At 44.5% G+C, this 22950-nt stretch overlaps 1 protein-coding gene across 9 annotated transcripts in view; it reads right to left on the bottom strand.

The window, feature by feature from the left end:
• The window catches only part of LOC140189044 (putative transmembrane protein 244), a 28077-nt gene extending 8405 nt beyond the window's left edge, over window positions 1-19672 (bottom strand). The window contains exons 1-5 of one of the 9 annotated variants that reach the window (XM_072245735.1): window positions 19531-19672; window positions 12139-12307; window positions 11785-11966; window positions 5741-5808; window positions 729-802 (exon numbers count right to left, since the gene is read on the bottom strand). In XM_072245735.1, coding sequence (XP_072101836.1) covers window positions 729-802; window positions 5741-5808; window positions 11785-11799 — 157 coding nt within the window. In that variant the 5' untranslated portion in view covers window positions 11800-11966; window positions 12139-12307; window positions 19531-19672. The remainder of the gene's footprint in view (window positions 1-728; window positions 803-5740; window positions 5809-11784; window positions 11967-12138; window positions 12308-19530) is intronic. The other 8 variants (XM_072245736.1, XR_011883436.1, XM_072245732.1 and 5 more) reach the window with 8 other exon arrangements.
• Between the last annotated feature and the right edge of the window lie 3278 nt (window positions 19673-22950).

Here is a 22950-nt window from a genome sequence, read left to right as displayed (position 1 = left end):
GAAGAAACTGTTTCCCATCCTGGAGGTTTTGTCTTTTTGCATCGGAGTCTCCTGCCTGATGGTAAAAAGTTAAGGAGGAAGCTGGATGGGTGGGTGAGATCCTTAATAATACGAAGGGCCCTGTGAACACAGTGCTCCTGATACATGTCCCCGATGAATGGTAGGGAGACCCTATGATCCTCTCGGCCATTCTCACAAATCCTTTGAGGGGACGACCAGTCCGATGTTCTGCTGCTCCCAGACCAGATGGAGATGCAACTTGTTGGGATGCTCTAAGTGGCACTTCACCTCTTGGATTCCTCTGAATTTCACTCACACAGAGTCTCTCTCCATTTCCATAATAACTTGCCTTTTGGTTCCAGAGGTGCATTACCCCAAATATCCCCTAAGCCAATCATTCTATCTATGTCAGAATGCAGAATCACTGCGTCCTCCTCACAACACATTCTTCCACCCACGTGTGTATCATCTGCAAACTTGGAAACCTTACATTTCATTCCTTCCTCTAATTCATTAACGTCAATAGTATCTAACTGAGAGCCGATCTCTCCACTCTAGTTACATCCAAACCCAGCCTGATAAGGACTCATGTATTTCAGCGTTTTACAACTTGCAGGGATCCAGGTTGCTCATCTGGTGAGCCCAAAATAAATAATAATTCTACTCCACAGCACTTTGATCATATTATAATTTTGAAACTCTTCAATCAGTTGTGTAATTTTTCTTACCTAGGTACTTTGAGCTGGATGTTGAAGCTGGAGTTTTAAAGTCGAATGGAATCAACCCATCGAATGAATCAAGACTGCAATGCACAAAGAGTTTCAGGAACATATGAATATAGGACGTGGAAGCAAACGTAGACCATTCAGCCCATCACCCCTGTTCAATCATTCAATAATTTCATGGCTGGTCTTTTACCTCAGCACCATCGTTCTGAACAAACCCAATTCCCATAATAAATAAAAACAGATCTAGTCTTGAAAGTGTTCAGCGACTGGGTTTCTGCAATGATTAAATAACTTTGGGGAGAAGAAATTTCTTGTCACCTTTTCTCAGATTGATCCCTTACTTTGAGACAGTCAGGAACCCCAACAAGTCCACATCTACCTCGTTAAGCCTCTTAAGAGCTAATGAAAGAGAAACATTACAAATTGTAGGAGCCCTCTATTCTGTGCTGGGCATTTATTATGTGTATATGGTAACTAGTCACATTAGTGGGGACGTGGCAAAAGCGAAGGGAATAACTTACTTATAGATGCTTATTTTTGGGACCGTGGAGGTCATATCTTTGCTGATTGCTGAGATAACGCTCAATAATGCTAATTGCTAATTAAGGAACAGAATGAGGAATTCCAATCTTTGGAGCAGTGGCGTGTCACACAAGTATAACAACGCCGTTGAGTCGCAGGCTGATAGCAATTGTTTTGTTTTGATTTTGGATCCATTTTGCCACTACACAAACCTTCCCAGAGCTTGCTTCCCAAAGAATGAATTCTTTTTAAATTTAAATATGGGCATAAGGGAATGTCGATAAGATAAGATTGTTGGTCCACTGAGTCCATCGGACACCATTTTTAATACACTAGGAACATTATCATTTCCAATCCCCAGCCATTAATGGTGAAGTTACTAAATTTACTAGCCGTTCTTTCTAGTATTTCTTTCAGGAATTTTTGTGTACTAAAAAGCCATTTACACAATTACTAAATCATTATGTTCACGACTATTTTGGCATACTAATTAACTGAATAAGCAGCTTTCAGTGCTCCAGATAATGAAAGCCAATATTCAATATGGTTTTTGTCTCGCTATGCTGCCATCTTCCAAGGCTCTTTGGTCTTGCAGACCAAGATCCATCCCTTCCTCGATACTTCCAATGATCGGACTATCCATGGTGTATGTCCCAGCCTCCTTAATACTCCCAAAACACATCACATTATGTTTATCAGTGCTAATATTATCAGCCATTTCTCAAACATGCACAAAAAATGTTGGAGGAACTCAGCAGGTCAGGCAGCATCCATGGAAATGAAAGAAGAACATAGAACACAGAAATCTGCAGCACATTACAGGCCCTTCGGCTCACAATGTTGTGCCAATCGTGTAACCTACTCTACAGACTGCCTAGAATTTCCCTACCACGTAGTCCTCTATTTGTCTAGGCTCTATGTACCTAACTAAGAGTATCTTAAAAGACACTATTATATCTGCTTCCACCACCACCAGCAGTGCAGTCCACGCACCCACCAGTCTGTGTGAAAAACTTACCCCTGATGTCCCCTCGGTACCCATTTCCAAGCACCTTAAAACTATGCCCCCTTGTGTTAGCCATTTCATCCCTGGGAAAAAGCCTCCGGCTCTCCACATGATCAATGCCCCTCATCATCTTATAGACCTCTATCAGGTAAATACCGCCTCACACCACAGAATACAACTGCCCGTACTCCAGCAGAGATGCTGATGAGGCGTAGGCCCAAGTCAAGATTGGACCTGCTGCGCCCGGACATGAAGGCGAAAGTGAAGAGAAAGCAGGAAAAGCAGAAGGAGGGACATGATCAACATGTGCGAGAGAGGCAGTTAAAACCGGATGACAATGTCTATGTGAGAAACAATCAGCAATGGCTGCCTGGGGTTATTCTTAAGCAGAGTGGTCCCGTCTCCTGTGTTGTTAAGCTGACTGATGGGCGTGTTTTCCACAGACATCAGGACCATGCGTGTCTGCGTCATGATACCGGCTCAGAGGCAGACAGTTCCACGGAGTTTCCATTTGTGAGTCAGACTATGGTGGAAGCATGTCCACCAGTGACTTTGCCAGAGGGCGAGGTGCTGGCAGAGGGGTTGGAGTCCCCTGAAGAGGACGGACATCCTCACGCAGACACACAGACCCCTCTCATGCCCCCAACACCAGATCCACCCAAAACACCCCCACCAGCAGTGCCTGCTGGGTCACCGGGGCAGTGCGCAGATCACAGCGCACGCGTAAACCTCCTGACAGACTGATTCTTTGATTGGACAGTTTATTTTGTGTTGTTAGATTGAATGTTGAATCTGTCACATTTCCCAGATGCTTTGTATTGCTAAACTGTTGCTAAGGTCCTGGTATAAGTTTACAGGAGTATGCAAGTTAATAACATCACTTTTTTTATTTCCTGGTATTTTACATTTGGTGATGTTGGATTTCAAAGGGGGAGAAGTGTTGTAATGTGAGTGTAATTAAAAGTAAGTTAATACTAATTAGGGTATCGGGGCGGGGGGGGGGGGGATCTACTTCCGTTTGTTGTTCTTCCGGTGGCCCTCGTGTACATAGTGTTCCCGCCATCCCGTACGGGTTGTGAAACCCTCTGTATATACGTAATGTTTTGAAGTTCGAGATAAAGTTGTTTCTTTGGCATGAAGTTGTCGAGTGTGCCTTTTTCAAAGTACAAGTTACCACACGTATATCCTACAATAGTCAAAGAAGCAAGTGAGCAGATTTCTGTGGATTTGACAAGGAACAGTGTGTCCTAAATTATGACATGTGAGGTCCCACAGGACTGGAGTGCAGCAAGTGCTACAGCTTTGATCGCGAAGGGAAATAACAAGAATCCAGGAGCTGCAGCTCCTTAGGGACGGTGTTAGGGAACTGGAGATGCAGCTCGATGACCTTCGTCTGGTCAGGGAAAGTGAGGATGTGATAGAGAGGAGCTATAGGCAGGTAGTCACTCTGGGGCCTGGAGAGACAGAGAAGTGGGTAACAGTCTGGAGAGGGAAGGGCAAGAGGCAGATGCTAGAGAGTACCCCAGTGTCTGTCACACATAACAATAAGTACTCCTGTTTGAGTACTGTTGGGGGGGGGGGGGGGGGAGAACAACCTTCCTGGGGGAAACAACAGTGGCCACGCCTCTGGCACAGAGTCTGACCCTGTGGCTCAAAAGGGCAGGGAAAGGAAGAGGATGGCAGCAGTGATAGGGGACTCTATAGTTACGGGGTTGGACAAGCGATTCTGTGGATGCAGGAAAAAAACAGATGGTGATTTTGCCACCCAGGTGCCAGGGTCCAGGATGTTTCTAATCGCATTCACGATATCTTGAAGTGGGAAGGAGAACAGCCAGAGGTTGTGGTACATATTGGTACCAACGACATATGTAGAAAAAGGGAGGAGGTCCTGAAAATAGACAACAGGGAGTTAGGAAGGAAGTTGAGCAGCAGGCACTCAAAGGTAGTAATCTCGGGATTACTGCCTGTGCCACGTGACAGTAAGTACAGGAATAGAATGAGGTGGAGGATAAATGTGTGGCTGAGGGATTGGAACAGGGGGCAGAGATTCAGATTTCTGGATCATTGGGACCTCTTTTGGGGCAGGTGTGACCTGTACAAAAAGGACGAGCTGCACTTGAATCCCAAGGGGACCAATATCCTGGCAGGGAGGTTTGCTCAGGCAATTGGAGGGAGTTTAAACTAGAATCGCTGGGTGTGGGAACCGAACTGAAGTGATGGAGGAAAGGGAGGTTGGCGCTCAAATAGAGAAAGCTTGAAAAAGGAGAATAGGCAGGTGATATAGAAGGGACACACTCAGACCAATGGTTTGAGGGCTGCAGAAATGGAAGAAGTCATGGAGGGGATGTCTACGGAGTCTCTGTGGGCAGAAGTTAGGAATAGGAAGGGGCAAATAACTCTATTGGGTGTTTTTTATAGACCATCCAATAGTAACAGGGACATCGAGGAGCAGATAGGGAGACAGATTTTGCAACGGTGCAACAATAACAAGGTTGTTGTGGGGGGAGATTTTAATTTACCCAAATATTGAATGGCATCTTCCTAGAGTGAGGAGTTTAGATGGGGTAGAGTTTGTTGGGTGTGTTCAGGAAGGTTTGTTGACACAATATGTAGATAAGCCTACAAGAGGAGAGGCTGGACTTGATCTGGTATTGGGGATGAACCTGGTCAGGTGTCAGGTCTGTCAGTGGGAGAGCATTTTGGAGATAGTGATCACAATTCTATCTCCTTTACCATAGTATAGGAGAGAGATAGGAACAGACAAGTTAGGGGAACATTTAATTGGAATAAGGGGAAATATGAGGCTATCAGGAAAGAACTTGGAAGCATAAATTGGGAAAAGATGTTCTCAGGGAACATTCTAATGAGACTGGGAAAGGATGGGAGGGTATAGGTACCGTGGTGTACAAAGGCTGTTGTAAATCTATCGAGGAGAAAAGAAGAGCTTACGAAAGGTTCAAAAAACTAGGTAATGATATGAATCTGGAAGATTATAAGGATTGCAGGAAAGAACTTAAGAATGAAATTAGGAGAGCCAGAAGGAGCCATGTGAAGGCCTTGGCAGACAGGGTGAAGGAAAACCCCATGGTGTTCTACAAGTATGTGAAGAGCAAGAGGTTAAGACGTAAGAGAATAGGACAAATCAAGTGTGACAGTGGAAAAGTGTGTACGGAACCGGAGGAGATAGCAGAGGTACTTAATGAATACTTTGCTTCAGTATTCACTACCGAAAAGGATCTTGGCAATTGTAGGTGTTGTAGCACGGATGAGATCACCGGAGAGACAGAGTTACTGGTAGATACAAAGCAGCTTCTTTATTCGACACAACAAGGTACAGCAGGCATCATACGGACAGAGACGCTTTCGGTAGAAAGGTCTGCGAGCCCAATGCAGGCTCGATATTTATATGCTAAACACTAAGGCAATCGCTACTAAAAAATTTATAGAAAATGCATAGAAAATGCTTCCACTAGAAGCTACATACAAAATATCACACCTTCTGACTTCATCCTTTTCTTCCGACGCCAACATGTCTGGGTTGGTATCCACAGCCTTTAGGAATGCAAGTTAAATCCACAATACATTTATTTGGCAATTAATATTTATAAAGTATAGATAGTATTGTCTTCGAAACTACAGCATCTGGTCAAACTACGGCGCCAGAAGCATCTGGTATTCACACCTTTTTAGGAAGTGCATTGTTGTGGACTCAATCCAAAGTACTTTGTCAAATAGAAACTGGTGGCCAAAGTCATTTAAGTGTAAACTAATCATCTACCCAAAAAAACTCTAATCGAAAATATGAGCCCGAACAAATTTTTTGAGGATTTCACTAAACACATTGATGAAGGTACAGCAGTAGATGTGGTGTAGTGTAGAGCAGTAGATGGATTTCAGCAAGGCATTTGAGAAGGTACCCCATGCAAGGCTTATTGAGAAAGTAAGGAGGCATGGGATCCAAGGGGATGTTCCTTTGTGGATCCAGAATGGGCTTGCCCACAGTAGGCAAAGAGTGGTTGTAGATAGGTCATATTCTGCATGGAGGTCAGTGACCAGTGGTGTGCCTCAGGGATCTGTTCTGGGTCCCCTACTGTTCATGATGTTTATAAATAACCTGAATGAGGAAGTGGAGGAATGAGTTAATAAATTTGCTGATGACACAAAGGTTGGAGGTGTTCAGGATAGTGTGGAGGGCTGTCAGAAGTGACAGCGGGACATTGGTAGGATACAAAACTGGGCTGAGAAGTGGCAGATGGAGTTCAACCCAGATAAGTGTGAGGTGGTTCAGTGAGGTAGGTCAAAAATGATGTCAGAATATAGCATTAATGGTAAGACTCTTGGCAGTGTGGAGGATCAGAGGGATCTTGGGGTCCATGCCCATAGGATACTCAAAGCTGCCAAACAAGTTGATTCTGGTGAAAAAGGCATATGGTGCATTGGCCTTCATCAACCGTGGGATTGAGTTTAAGAGCCGAGAGGTAATTTTGCAGCTATATAGGACCCTGGTCAGACCCCACTATGAGTACATGCTCAATTCTGTTCACTTCACTACAGGAAGGATGTGCATAGAAAGAGTGCAGAGGAGATTTACAAGGATGTTGCCTGGATTGGGGAGCATGCCTTATGAGAATAGGTTGAGTGAACTCGGCCTTTTCTCCTTGGAGTGACGGACGATGAGAGGTGACCTGATAGGGTGCACAAGATAATGAGAGGCGTTGATCGTGTGAATAGTCAGAGGCTTTTTCCCAGGGCTGAAATGGCTAACATGAGAGGGCATAGTTTTAAGGTGCTTGGAAGTAGGTACAGAGGAGATTTTTTTTTAATAAACGCAGAGAGTGGTGAGTGCATGAACTTGGCTGCCAGCGGCAGTGGTGGAGACGGAAATGATACGGCCTCTTAAGAGACTCCTGGATGGATACATGGAGCTTACAAACACAGAGGGCTATGGGTAAGCCTAGGTAATTCTAAGGTAAGGACATGTTCCGCACAGCTTTGTGGGCTGAAGGGCCTGTATTATGCTGTAGGTTTTCTATGTTTCTACAGGCAGGGCAGCCTCATTTCTGTGGCAGAGAAGCTACTGGGGAAGATATTGAGATACAGGATTTATGCACATTTGGAAAGGCATGGCCTGCTTAGGGACAATCAGCATGACTTTGTGTGGGCAGATCACGCTTGACAAAGTTACTCGAGGTTTGGGAGGTGGTGATATAGACTATAAGATATAGGAGTAGAACTAGACCATTTGGCCCATCGAGTCCGCTCCGACATTTCGTTGCGATTGATCCATTTTTCCTCTCAGCCCTAATCTCCTGCCTTCTCCATGTGTCCCTTCATGCTCTGACCAATCAAGAATCTATCAATCTCTACCTTAAATATACATGAAGTCTTGGATCAAGAGCTGCCTATGGCAATGAATTCCACAGATTCACCACTCTATGGCTCAAGAAATTCCTCATCTCCACATTCTACAAGGATCCTCTATTCTGAGCCTGTGTCCTCTGGTCTTAGATACTCCCATCCTCTGCACATCCAATTTATCAAGGCCTTTCACCATTTGCTATTCCAGTGAATACAGGCCCAGAGCCATTAAACACTCTTCATATGACAAGCCGTTTAACCCTGGAATCAATTTTGAGAACGTCCTTTGAAACCCATCCAGTTTCACCCATCCTTCCCAAGATAAAGGGCCCAAAACTGCTCACAATACTCCAAGTGAGACCACACCAGTACTTTATAAATTCTCAACATTATTATGATTAGCACATATATTGTGGGCCGAGGGGCAGGTTGCCATCTATTCCAAATTGTGTATTGACGAATATGTTTGATCTACCAGCTATTGCAGGGACATGGTTAAGGAGACTGGGACTGGGAATTCGACCTTCTATCATGTTCAATGTTCCACACGGAATCGGCAAAATGGAAAGGAGCAGGGTGGATTTGTTCATAACGTGCTGGTGAGGGGGTGGATAGAGTGTCTATAGTATTTAGTCTCACTGGATGTTTTCATGTTTTATTGTTTTACAACATTGAATCATCGTGGATTTAATTGAAAACACTGATGATCAGAAAAGACTGTGGTGTTGAAACGAGAGGATCTTTTCTAAGGGATTTAAACTAATGACAAATATAAACCACAAAATAATTGATGGATTAGTATTCACCTCCATCAATTTAGTAATTAGATGATGCACCTTTGACGATAACCATAGTAGACTCTGTGTGGACAGGTCTCTATCAGCTTTGCACATCTGGACATTGCAATTTTCCCCTTCTTCTTTACAAAACTGCTGAAGATCTGTCAGAATGCATGCAGTTTGTGCGTGAACTGTCCATTTCATGTCCAGCTTTAATTGGATTGAGGTCTGGACCCTGACTTGGCCACTGCAGGACACTAACCTTGTTTTAAGGCGTTCCTGCGTCGCTTTGGTTTTGTGCTTGTAATTCCTCTAGAGTTGTCACGGGTCACGTGGAGCCTCTCTCACTGGTCTCCTTCTTGCACGGTCACTCAGTTTTTGAGGATGGCCTGCTCTTGGCAGATTTACAGCTGTGCCATATTCTTCCCATTTCTGGATGATTGACATAACTGTGCTCCAAGAGTATTTAGTGACTTGAATCCATCTCCTGACATGTGTTTTTTAATAACCTTTTTGCAGAGCTGCTTCGAGTGTTAATTTGTCTTCATGGTGTAGTTTCTCCCAGGATACTGACTCACTAGTAGTTGGACCTTCCAGATACAGACATAATTTTACTCCATTCAATTGAAACACCTTGACTACACATGGTGATCTCCATTAAACTGATTATGTAACTCCTAAAACCAAGTGGCTGCACCAGTGATGATTTGGTGTGTCATACAGAGTCATACAGAGCTGTGTGTGTCCGACAGAGTGATCAGCAGCACTGGGTCTCCCTTTCTCTTCACCATTTACACCTCAGACTTCAACTACTGCACAGAGTCTTGTCATCTTCAGAAGTTTTCGGATGACTCTGCCATAGTTGGATGCATCAGCAAGGGAGATGAGGCTGAGTACAGGGCTACGGTAGGAAACTTTGTCACATGGTGTGAGCAGAATTATCCGCAGCTTAACGTGAAAAAGACCAAGGAGCAGGTGGTAGACCTGAGGAGGGCTATAGCACCGGTGACGCCCGCTTCCATCCGGGGGGTCAGTGTGGACATGGTGGAGGATTACATATACCTGGGGATACGAATTGACAATAAACTGGACTGGTCAAAGAACACTGAGGCTGTCTACAAGAAGAGTCAGAGCCGTCTCTATTTCCTGAGGAGACTGAGGTCCTTTAACATCTGCCGGACGATGCTGAGGATGTTCTACGAGTCTGTGGTGGCCAAGTGTGATCATGTTTGCTGTTGTGTGCTGGGGCAGCAGTCTGAGGGTAGCAGACACCAACAGAATCAACAAACTCATTCATAAGGCCAATGATGATGTGGGGATGGAACTGGACTCTCTGACGGTGGTGTCTGAAAAGAGGATGCTGTCCAAGTTGCATGCCATCTTGGACAATGTCTCCCATCCACTGCATAATGGACTGGTTGGGCACAGGAGTACATTCAGCCAGAGACTCATTCCACCGAGATGCAACACTGAGTGTCAGAGGAAGTCACTCCTGCCTGTGGCCATCAAACTTTACAACTCCTCCCTTGAATGGTCAGACACCCTGAGCCAATAGGCTGGTCCTGGACTTATTTCCTGGCATAATTTACATATTACTATTTAATTATTTATGGTTTTATTAGTATTTAATTATTTATGGTGCAACTGTAACGAAAACCAATTTCCCTCCGGATCAATAAAGTATGACTATGACTACTACTAAAGGGGGTGAATAATTATACAGGCAATTGTTTTATGTTTTTATATCTGTAATTAATTTAGAGATCTGTTTTCACTTTGACACAAATGAGTTTTTTTTTACCGTTGATCAGTATCAAAAAAAAACCCAAATTCACTCCACTGTGATTCAATGTTGTGAAACAATAAAAGATGAAAACTTCCAAGGGGCATGAATACTTTTCATCGGCACTTTACATGTAGGGACAGTGATGGTGAAAGGGGGAGGGAAAGAAGACATGGGGAGGAGTGGTCTCAAGATCCTCAGGTGTTCCTCCCGATGGGATAAAACACAGAGAGGGGAAATATCAAAGAGAGATGAGAATGGAACTGTGATTATTGTGAGAGATTTAATCAGAAGCAGATTAGGGTAGCGCTGCATCGAGTATCTTTGCTCTGTGAGTGCAACAACCACGATCTGCTGGTAGCAACCTATTCCAACTGAGTTTCCCATTCACATACGGACATAGCTTACAGCTGTTTTAACCAGTGGTGGGGTGGTAATGGGACAAGCTCCCACTTCCCATCAAATGCTGACAATGGTGTGTGTCTCAAATTGCCTCTGTCAATCAAGTCCAGCTCCTGGCTTTTACATCTGGCTTCGCTACTACACCCGATGAACTGTTTCTAGTGCCGGGGAAGGTGCAAATAGGTTTACTGGCGTCATATAACCAACTGCTATGGGCAGATGAGGCTCCTCAGCCATACTTGGCAGATCAAGTGGAAGAAAAATTCTGATCTCAAACCTCCACTGCCCTGTGGCTAGACCCATTCATGGGGAAGAATTCGGGAGTAAACCCTGAGGAACAATCCAGTCCTGTCGGTCCTGTGTTCAATGCAGACTGGCAATCCTGCAACACCGCTGGTGCCTGACTGCATCGGTCTCTGCCTTTGCCTTGGATTCATCAGCTGTGTGGAGAGCAGGGGCCCCTGCATGGACAACTGCTTGCTTTACATATCGTACTTCCCTGACTTGCATATCGACTCCGAAACACGGGTGCAATATCCATGGTCGACCCTGACCAGCGGAGGGCCATGATCAACATGTCTGTACATGGCGTCCTCTCCCGCTACAGTGAGGCCGAGTACAGGTTGGACGAGCAACGCCTCATATTCTGACTGTGTGGTCTCCAATCTCGATGGCATGAACATTGATTTCTCCAAATTCAAGAAATCACTACCCTCCGTTTCCACAGCCCCCCCACCGAACTACTACTTTTCTTCTGCCTTTTCACCCATTCTGATGCCATTTAACCCCTTCACCTCTCCTCATGCACCCTCATGACCTGCCCATCAACTCTCTCTGGTTCTCCACCTCCTCCGTGTCATCCCATGGTCCAACATTCTCTCCTATTAGATTTCTTTCTCCTCATCTCTTTGCCTTTTCTGCCTGTCACCCAGCTCCTCAGATCATCATCCCTCCACGAACCACACGTTCCCCACCCCTCACCTGTCCTCCTCCTCCCCCTGCCCCACCACCTTATTCTGGCTTTTCTCCCTTTCTTTCTAATCCTGATGAAGGTTCTCAGCCCGAAATGTCAACTGTTTGCTGAGTTCCTCCAGCATTTTCTGTGTGTTTGCTTCAGTCTGTGTATTGATTAAGCTAATCAAACTGGTACAGTGGAAGAGGAATTTGTGGAATGGTCAGAGACAGTTTCTTACAGCAGTATCTTACCCATGAACAGGCCATTTCAGATGTAATCTGTGCAATGAGGTGGGATTACAGAGAGATCTTGTGGTGAAGGATCCCTGAAGAAGTGATCACAATGTGGGAGATCTCCAGACCACAGATTGAGGGTGAACACCAGGGTCCAGAACCAGTATCCTCAACCTAAATAAAGGCATCATTGGGCTCTCCTTCAGGACAGGTGATGGGAAGAGTAAGAGGTCAGTAACTGGCATTGATGGATGTGGATTAACACAGAAAGTAAGTGCAAATGGATAAATTACAGTGTCTCAGTAGCATTACAAGTGCACAGATATACAAATATCAGAAGGGAAGCAAGAGAAAGAATGAAAAGTAAGTTACCTCCAACAGTCGAACATGGGGGGGGGGGGGGGTCACTTCCCCGGCTATAGGTTGACTCATTATTGACCCTGACGGCCCAGTGTAAGAATGACTTCATACAGCGTTCTTCCGAGCAGCAGAGTTGTCTTAGTCTGTTACAGAAGGTGCTCCTCTGTTCAGACAAGGTGGCCTGCAGAGGGTGAGAAACATTGTCCAGAATTGCCAGGATTTTCCGTCGGGTCCTTTGTTCTACCACGGCCTCCAGTGTGTCCAGTTTGACTCCTAGAACAGAGCCAGCCTTTCCAATCAGTTTATTGAGTCTGATGGATCACCCATGTTGATGCCACTGGCCCAGTGCACCACTGTGAAGTTAGGCCAAGTTAATGAGCACAGTGGCACTGAGGGCCTGAAGTGTGTTTATATCAGTGCAGTGTAGAATGGTTAAGGCAGACGTACTTAGATTCTGGATTAGTACATGGCATGGTGACTCATCCATTACAGAGATCTGGCTGAGAGAAGGGCAGGACTGACAGATAAACCTTCCAGGATTTAGATGATTCAGACAGTCCTGAGGGAGGTGAATGAGGTTGGGGAGCGGTACTGCTGATCAGGCAGAACGTCACAAGGTCATGGTCACCCCAGAGGCTCATCCAGTCAGACAATCTGGATAGAGATCAGGAATAAGAAAGGTGCAATCACCATGATGGGATTATACTGTCGGCCTCCCAATAGCCAGTAAGAGACAGAAACAGATATGTTAACAGGTCATGGGATGATGTAAAAACAACAGAGTAGATCCGGTGAGTGAATATCTCCTCAGAGTAACTGGGACTCCCTTACAAAATGAGGCTTGGATGTGGCATTATTTGTGTTCAGAAAGGTTTCCTGAAACAATCTGTGGTCCACCAGGGAGGGGGACATTCTTGACTTCACCTTGGGAAATATGGGACTCAGCAGAGTGGTGGCAGGAACAACCAGTGTTCAAAGAGGAATTAGACAGGTCCTTCAGGGGAAATGACCTGCAGAGCTGTGGGGACAGAGTGGGGAATGGGACTGTGGAAATGTTGTAGCAGGAGGTGGTATTAACTTGATGGGTCAAATAGTCTCGACGATCACAGAATGATTCTCTACCCAATAATAGTCTGAAGAAACCATTCTGATTTCCAGTGAATCTACCAAGCTCCAGGGTGGACAAGGTCAATTGTGTAATAAGGACACACTTCTGTCGAAACACTGACACTGTATACCAAGCACACTGAGCTGCCAGAGCACAGCACCGGCCAGTGAGGACACAGACCAGTACAACACACAGCTCTCTACTACAAAGTTCAAAGCTGAAAGAAAATGTACTATCAAAATACATTTCTGTCACCATATACAACCCTGAGATTAGTTTTCTTGTGGGCATACTGCTGGTTTGTTAGAGCGGTAGTGGAGGGTTAAACTAATTTGGCGGCAGGAACCAGAGTGAAGGCAGTCAGGATAGTATCGAGGGTAAAAAGGCAAAGATAGCATGCAATTGGACTGTCAGGAAGGGCAGGCAGATGATAGGACACAACTGCAGCCAGCAGGGTGGGTATCAGTGCATGAGGGATGCAGGATCAAAGGGGAGCAATATTGTACTCAAAGTGTTATATCTCTATCCACAGAGTATAAGAAATAAGGTGGATGATCTTATTGCCCTATTACAGATTGTCCGATATGATGTCATGGCCATCGCTGAGTCATGGCAGAAGGATGCTTGCAGTTGGGAGTTAAATGTCCAAGGTTACATGTTGTACCAGAGATAGATGCGATATAGGATCAGAAGATGTTGAATCATTCTGCATTGAATTAAGAAACTGCAAGGGTAAAAGGACCCTGATGGCAGTTATATACAGGCCTCCAAACAGTAGCTTGGATATGGACCACAGATTACAACAGGAAATAGCGAAGATGTGTCAAAAGGGCAACGTTATGATAGTCATGGGAGGTTTCAACATGCAGATAGATTGGGAAAATCAGGTTGGAAATAGATCTCAAGAGAGTGAGTTTGTTGAATACCTGCAAGATGTTTTTTTAGAACAGGGATGAGCTACATTAGATTGGGTGTTATATAATGAAACCAAGGTAATTAGGGCCCTTAAGGTAAAAGAATCCTTAGGACACACTGATGACAATATGATTGTGTTCAGCTTGAAATTTGATGGAAAGAAAGTGAAGTCTGACGTATCAGTATCTCAGTGAAGTACAAGATATTACAGTGGGATGAGGGAGCAGTTGGCCAAAGTAAATTGGAAGCAGATGCTGGCAGGGATCAAGCAGAGAAGCAATGGTGTGAGTTTGTTGGAAAAGTGAGGAAGATGCAGGATAGATGTATTCCAAAAGAAATACTCAAATGGCAAAATGGGGCTGATAAGGGAAGTCAAAGCTAATGTAAAAGCAAAAGAAAGTGCATCCAACAATGCAAAAATTAGTGGTAAGACAGTGGTAAGCTTTTAAAAGCCTACATGTAATAATAGGAGGGAAAATATGAAATGTGAAAACAAATAGCAAACAATATCAAAGTGGATAGTAAAAGCTTTTCAAGTATATTAAAAATAAAATAGATGAGAGTGGATATAGGACTGCTGGAATATGAGGGTGGAGAAATAATAACGGGGCCAAGGAGATGGCAAATGAACTAAACGGGTATTTTGCATGACGAAGGGTCTCGGCCTGAAACGTCAACTGCACCTCTTCCTAGAGATGCTGCCTGGCCTGCTGCGTTCACCAGCAACTTTTATGTGTGTTGCTTGAATTTCCAGCATCTGCAAAATTCCTGTTGTTTGGGTATTTTGCATGAGTCTTTGCAGAAGACACTAGCAGTGTGTCACATATTGAAGGGTGTGAGGGAAGAGAAATGAATGCAGTTACTATTACAAGTGAGAAGGTGCTCAAAAAGCTGAAAGGCCTGAGTGTACATGTCACCTGGACCAGATGTACTGCACCCTACAGTTCTGAAAGAGATAGCAATCAAGATTGTGAGGTCATTAGTAATTATGTTTCAAAATCATTGGACTCTAGCATGGTGCCAGATGATTGGAAAACTGCAAATGTCACTCCACTCTTTAAGACTCCAGGAAAACAACAGAAAGGAAATTATAGACCAGTTAGCCTGAACTCAGTGGTTGGGAAGTTGTTGTAGTCAATTGTTAAGGATGAAGTTATGGAGTACTTGGAGACACAGAACAAGATAGGACAAATACTGCATGGTTTCCTTAAGGGAAAATCTTGCCTGATGAACCTGTTAGGATTCTTTGAGAAGATTACATGTAGGATAGATAAAGGGGATGCTGTCCATGTTGTATATTTGGACTTTCAGAAGGCCTTTGACAAGGTGCCACATGTAAAGCTGCTTACCACATTAAGAGCCCACGGTATTACAGGGAAGGTACAAGCATTGACTGATCGGTAGAAGGCAGCGAGTGGTAATAAAAGGATCCTTTTCTGGTTGGTTGCCAGTAAGTAGTGGTGTTCTGCAGGAGTCAGTGTTACGACCGCTTCTTTTTATGCTGGATATCAATGATATAGATGATGAAATAGATGGCTTTGTTGTCAAGTTTACCGATGATATGAAGACTGGTGGAGGGGCAGGTAGTGTTGAGGAAATGGGTCGGCAGCAGAAGGACTTAGACAGATCAGGAGATGGGCAAGAGAGTAGCGAAAGAAATACAATGTCAGAAAACGCATGGTCATGCTCTTTGGCAGTGGAAATAAATGTGCAGACTTTTTCTAAGTGGGCAGAAAATCCAAAAATCTGAGATGCTAAGGAAATTGACAGTCCTCGTGCAGAACAACCTAAAGGTTAACTTGCAGATAGAGTTGGTGATGAGGAAGGCAAATACTATAATTAACATTCATTTCAAGGGGTCTCAAATATAAGAGCAGGGATGTGATGCTGAGGCACTGGTGAGACCTCACCTTGAGCACAGTGAACAATTTTGGGCTCCTCAACTGGGAAAAGATGTAGTGGCATTGGAGAGGGTTCAGAGGAGGTTCATAAGGATGATTCCAGGATTGAGAGTGTTAGCCTCTGAGGAATGTTTGATAGCTCTGGGTCTGTACTCACTGGAATTTAGAAGGATGAGGGGGGATCTCATTGAAACCTTTCAAATGTTGAACGGACTAGACAGAGTAGATGTGGAAAAGATGTTTCCCATTTCCCATGGCAAGGGAGTCTAAGACAAGTGGGCACAGCCTCAGGTAGAGGGGTGCCCATTTAAAACAGAGATGCAGAGAAATTTCTTTAGCCAGAGTGTGGTGAATTTGTGAAATTTATTACCAGAGGTAACTGTGGAGGCCAGGTCATTGGGTGTATTTAAGGCAGAGTTTGATAGTTTCTTGATTGGATGGGGCATCAAAGGCTTCGGGGAAAATGTCGGGGAGTGAGGCTGAGGAGGAGAAACAAGGGTCAGCCATGATTGAATGGTGGAGCAGACTCGATGGGCCAAATGGCCTACTTCTGCTGCTACGTCTTATTGTCTTACTCAGTAAATCCAAGAACCACAACATAATCAATGAAAGACTGCACCCAACCCAGTAACCAAATAACCAATGTGTAAGCGACAATAACGTGTGCAAATACAAGAGAGAAAATAATAATAATCATAAAGAAATGAGAAATAAATAGAGAACATAAGATACAGAAGTCGTGAAAGAGAGTCCATAGATTGTGGGAAACAGTTCAGTGATGAGTTAAGTGAAGTTAATTGGAGTTATCTCCACTGGTTCTGGTTTAAGCTGACACTGGTGAATCTCTTTTTCTAGTAAATGAATAGCCTGTAACTTCTCTTTGGACTTGGAGGCAATTTGATGTGGCAGAACAGAGGTGAGGCAGCCGGTCCGTCACTGAGAGTGAGGAAGACACAATGATTTAAACGCCGGGCCCAAATGGAAAAGTCAGGTACAGGCCAAATGGAGGCAGCGGGGACCAGGCCCCAGATGGTATCGAAGCAACTGAACCCAGTGTTTGGATGATGATTTAGGTGCCAGGCCAGATTGAAATGGTCAGTGTGTTGGGCCCGAGGCCAGGGACAAGCCGGTTCAGCTCGCTGCTCCATTCTGCACTGAACTAAACATCTGTGGACGGACTCTCTGAGGATTTCAGTTCAAAATGCTACAGTATTTGCTTGCGTTTATTGTTTGCATGATTTATTTTCCTTTCTGCACATTGGGTGTTTGACAGTCTTCTTGCTTTATTAGTGGGTTCTTTCGGCTTTCTTTGTTTTATGGCAGCCTGTTTGGAACGAACCTCAAGTTTGTAGAATATAAACTTACTTTGATAATAAATGTACTTTGAACTTTGGTTGAAAAACCTGATGGTTGAGGGATTAAAAAAAAGTCAAGAATTTAACAAAACTCAAAACTAATGCTCTTTTAATTACCGGCCAGGATGCAGAAGAAAAATATTCTTCCCCTTTTTAAGAACTGCAATAGGGACAAGACAGGAAACTATACCCTGGTGACTCTTACATTAGTGGTAGGGATATTTTTGGAAATGATTTTTAACGATAGGATCAACTTGCATCTGAGAAAGCATAAACACATATATATCAGTTTCTGTACTATTTTTACTATTTAATATATGTATAAATGATTTACTGTGATTTATTCATTCATAGAAAACATAGAAATCTGCAGCACATTACAGGCCGTTCGGCCCACAATGTTGTGCCGAACATGTTACCTACTCCAGAAACTGCCCAGAAATTCCCAAGTGCATAACCCTCTATTTTTCTAAGCTCCATGTACCTACCTAAGATTCTCTTAAAATACACTATTTTATCCGCTTTCACCACCATCGCCAGCAGTGCATTCCATGCACCCACCACTCTGTGTGAAAAACTTCCCACTAACAACCCCTCAGTACCTATTTCCAGGCACCTTAAAACTATGTCCCCTCGTGTTAGCCCTTTTAGCCCAGGGAAAGGACCTCTGACTATCCACAGGATCAAAGACCCTCATCATCTTGTACACCTCTATCAGGTCACTTCTCATCCTCCATCGCTCCAAGGAGAAAAGGCCAAGTTCACTCAACCTATTCTCATAAGGCATGCTCTCCAATCCAGGCAGCATCCTTGTAAATCTCCTCTGCACTCCTCTTCACATCCTTCCTGTAGTGAGGTGACCAGAACTGAACACAGAACTCCAAGTGGGGTCTGACCAAGGGCTTTACCTTACAGCTCTTGAACTCAATCCCACAATCTCCTGTCATACACTCACCTCAATAATAAGTAAATGCTTTGAGAGGCTGGTCAAGAACTACATCTGCAGTGTGCTGTCACCCACACGGGTCCCCCAATTCGCCTACTGACACAACCAATCAACGGCTGATGTAATAGTCACAGCTCTGCACATCGTCCTTGGAGAAGAGGGATGCTCATGTCAGAATGCTGTTCTTGGGCTAGGGTTGAGCATTCAACACCATAATTCCCTGCAGCCTCCACAAGAAGCTAAGAGACCTCACCCTTCATCCTGCCTTCTGTAGCTGGCAGGTGGTAAGAGTGGGCTCCCTCACCGCTGTCCCTCTGACCCACAACAGGTGCCCCTCAGGGCTGTGTACTGAGCTCCCTTCTTTACTCTCTGTATTCCCATGACTGTGTCACCACCCACAGCTCCAATCTGCTTATTAAATTTACTGACGACACTCCACTGATTGGCCTAATTTCAAATAATTATGAGGCAGCCTACAGAGAAGTCATCACCCTGACACAGTGGTGTCAAGAAAACAACCTCTCCGACAATATCGCAAAAACAAAGCAGCTGGTTGTGAACTACAGGATGCATGGAGACAGGCTAACTCCAATTGACATCAATGGATCTGGGGTTGAGAGGGTGAACAGCTTTAAGTTCCTCGGCATAAACATCACCGAGGATCTCACGCAGTCTGTCCATACCGGCTGTGCGGTGGAAAAGGCACAACAGCGCATCTTTCACCTCAGACTGTTGAAGAAATTTGGTGTAGACCCCAAATCGTAAGAACTTTCTACAGGGGGACTATTGAGAACATCCTGACTGGCTTTTTAAAATTAAATGGAATAGTTTTAAGGTCACAGTGAGAAGGGGATCTGAAGTGTAAATATTTCACACAGAGAATAACTGGTATCCCGAATGAGCTGCCAGAGGTGTGTGGGGGGGGAGCAGAAACCCATAAAGTCTCTGTTCAGGAAAACTTCCCCGGAACCTCTCGTTCACTGTGTACATGCTGCCCTGGTTTAACCTCCCAAAATAGAGTCACTGGTCTATACAGAAATGAAACAGTCCCTTCGGTACAACTCATCCACGCCGACCAAGTTGTCGAGCTGAACTCGGCCCATCTGCCTGCATTAGGCCCGTATCCCTCTCAACCTTTCCCATCCATGTGACTGTGCAAATATGTTTTAAGTATTGTACCTGAGGCAGAGAGCCGGTGCAGTGAGGCGCTGACGGACACTCCTGTTCCGCGGGCAGGAAGAGGAGAGGCCGAAACCCCAACAAGTGGAGACCGACTCCACCATCCCGGACCTACCGCCCACCACGGCCCGTTCCCCAGGAAACGACGTCGGTAAAGGTGGGGCTGTGTGACGTCATCGCGTCACGGGTCAACAATCACATCTATCACGTGACAGTGAGTCGGCTGCCGGGGAGGCGGGGCAGAGGGAGCTGTCAATCAGCAGAGCGGCTGAGAAACTTGCGACCATTGTAAACAATGGGGAGAGTGGGAGATTTCCCGGAGTAGTGTTCATATTATAATTTGGCTGTTCGATCTAATAAATATTTAATGTTTGTATTTTGTATATTTTTGTGTGGATAATCTTTTTATAATTTTGGATAAAATATGTTGGAACTAGTTATTTTCACTGTACAAATGTCAACTCAACTATGTTGACCCTGGACTGACAACTGAAGTCATGAATTCTGTTTCCTTCCACAAGCGAGGACAACTGGAGCACCTGGAGGAAGACCACACATTCATGGGGAAGACCTGGAAATCCCTTCGAGATGGCATCGGAATTGAACTCCGGCATCCCGATGTCACAACCACGGATCCGGCAGCACAGTCGATACGGCAACAGCGCTTGTGAATTTGCACGTGTCAGGTAATTAATATTTAATCGTGATAGTATTTAACTCCATTCTTGTCGTCCTAGTGTTTGTCGAGACTTGGACAGAGCATAGCAAAGCTTCGCTGCTGTTCTGCATTTGACCTTCCCTGAGCCATTGGACTTTCAAAATCAACTGACTCTGAAGACCAGCGGTATTCGTATAGTGTTTAGATGTTCTTTTCAGCCGCACTGTAAGCTTCGTTTCCCTTTTGAGAGTTTCAGTTAACGGCCCTGATTGGCCCAGCCTTTACTGTTTTATTTGATTTTGAAAGTCCAATGGCTCAGGGAAGGCCGAATGCAAAGCAGCAGCGAGGCTTTGCTATGCTCTGTCCAAGTCTCGACAAGCACTACGACGACAAGAATGGAGTTAAATACTATCACGATTAGATAATAATTTCCTGACACGTGCAAATTCACAAGCGGAATTGCCGTATCTACTGCGCTGCTGAATCCGTGGTTGTGACACCCGAGCTGTAATAGCGTCGCGCTAACCGCTATGCTACAGTGTCGCTCCATTAAATGGTCTTGAAACTTGCAATGATTAAGAAAAAAAAATTAGTTAAATGAATGAGGACAAGAACTACGATACAACCCTAATGTCCTTCATCCTCGGCTTATGAAGATGATGCTGGAGCAGTACCATTCCGGGTCTGCTGATGGCTCAAAGCTGAGTGTTCGTGTGGGCCACCAGGATGATACGGAAAAAGGTCTGTGGGCTCAGGCAGACAAAAAAAAAATGTGTTCAACCAGATTGGCAGGAGTAAAACAAGCAAACATGAGGAAATCTACAGATGCTCGAATTTCGAGCAACACACACAAAAGTTGCTGGTGAACGCAGCAGGCCAGGCAGCATCTCTGGGAAGAGGTACAGTCGACGTTTCGGGCCGAGACCCTTCTTCAGGACTAACTGAAGGAAGAGCTAGTAAGAGATCTTAACGTGGGAGGGGGGAGATCCAAAATGATAGGAAAAGACAGGAGGGGGAGGGATGGAGCCAAGAGTTGGACAGGTGATTGGCAAAAGGGATATGAGAGGATCACGGGACAGGAGGCCCAGGGAGAAGGAAAAGGGGGAGGCGGGAGGAAAACCCAGAGGATGGGCAAGGGGTATAGTCAGAGGGACAGAGGGAGAAAAAGGAGAGAGAGAGAAAGAATGTGTGTATATAAATAAATAATGGACGGGGTACGAGGGGGAGGTGGGGCATTAGCGGAAGTTTGAGAAGTCAATGTTCATGCCATCAGGTTGGAGGCTACCCAGACGGAATATAATGTGTGGTTCCTCCAACCTGAGTGTGGCTTCATCTTTACAGTAGAGGAGGCCGTGGATAGACATATCAGAATGGGAATGGGACGTGGAATTAAAATGTGTGGCTACTGGGAGATCCTGCTTTCTCTGTCTGCCAACCTGATGGCATTTATTTATATACACACTGCCAGGAGATTGTACCATCGATTGCAGGACATGTCACTGAGGGTGTCGGACTACATAAATGTTCTTATCCCGCATGAAGAGGCTTCTCTACTCGCTTTTTTGAATGAACTATTTTGTTCGCTCTGCACCATGGCCCCCGAGGGATGCTGCCTCATTTGCCGTATCTATTATGGCTGAATGATAATTAAACTTGATTTGATTTGCACACATATATAACACACAATAACTTCAGACAGTAAGGATAAAGTCTGCTGGATCATGGAAAGAAACTAGAGCACTACAGTGAAGCCTACACGGTCACAAGATGAACATGCAAACTACACAAAAGAGCACTGGAGACTAGGTCTGAGTCCACTGTGTTGTTTCACAGCAGTACTATTTTCAAGCAATTGACTTATGTTCTTTTTCTATGTGATTAAGCACATATGGCTTTTATTTCGAAAAGAGCAGTTTCAGATCTGTATGAGGTCACTTCCTGCAGTCAGGAACTAGGAAGTAGGAAAGCACTTTGGCTGGCAGAAGTCCAGAGGTTTATGTCAGGAGCTAAAAAAGTTTCTGTCTAAAACCCCCCTGTTGTTTCCCCAGCAGAAGCATTGACTGTAACTTGATGTTATACTGTTTAGACGTTAATCTAAAGATATCAGTAAGATTTTGCTAAAATAGAACATTAATTTTGAGTTTATTAGACACTAACTTAGATGCTAATGGTTTACACATACTACTTAACTGCAGTCAGAATCCTATAATACTTACCTGTAGGAAATTTAGCTAAGTTCTCACTTACCTGTGCATATTTACTTGTGGGACTGGCTAGATTTGTGTTGTATTTTGTTGTTTTTTCAGTTTCACTCCTTATTCACTCTATTGTGCCATTGAGTCTGAAATAAAACCCAAGGAGCTAGGAGACCATACCCTGACTCTCATGTCATTTTGAATGGAGTTTGGCTCACCGTCTAATTGATGTTACAACACCTTGGGGGGTGGCAATATAATTGGTATTGGTTTATTATTGTCATATGCACCAAGATACAGTGAAAAGTTTGTTGTTTGCACACTGCTTATGCAGATCAAATCATTGCAGTGTGCATTGACCTGGAATTACGTAAAAGAATAACGTGTCAAACCTACCAAAAGAGTGCAGTGCAGGTAAAGTGCAAACTCATAATGAAGTAGATTGTGAGGCCAGGAGTACATCTTACTGCACAAGAGGTCCATTTAAGTGTCTGACAGCAGTGGGGCAGAAGCTGTCCGTGAGCCTGGTTCCAGCTCAGTTCTTTCAGCTGTTCGTATCTTTGGCCC

Source organism: Mobula birostris, chromosome 28 (genome assembly GCF_030028105.1).
Source record: "Mobula birostris isolate sMobBir1 chromosome 28, sMobBir1.hap1, whole genome shotgun sequence".
NCBI classification, from domain to species: Eukaryota; Metazoa; Chordata; class Chondrichthyes; order Myliobatiformes; family Myliobatidae; genus Mobula; species Mobula birostris.
The sequence above is the reverse complement of the archived record's forward strand: the minus strand, read 5'-3'. Positions and strand labels throughout refer to the sequence as shown.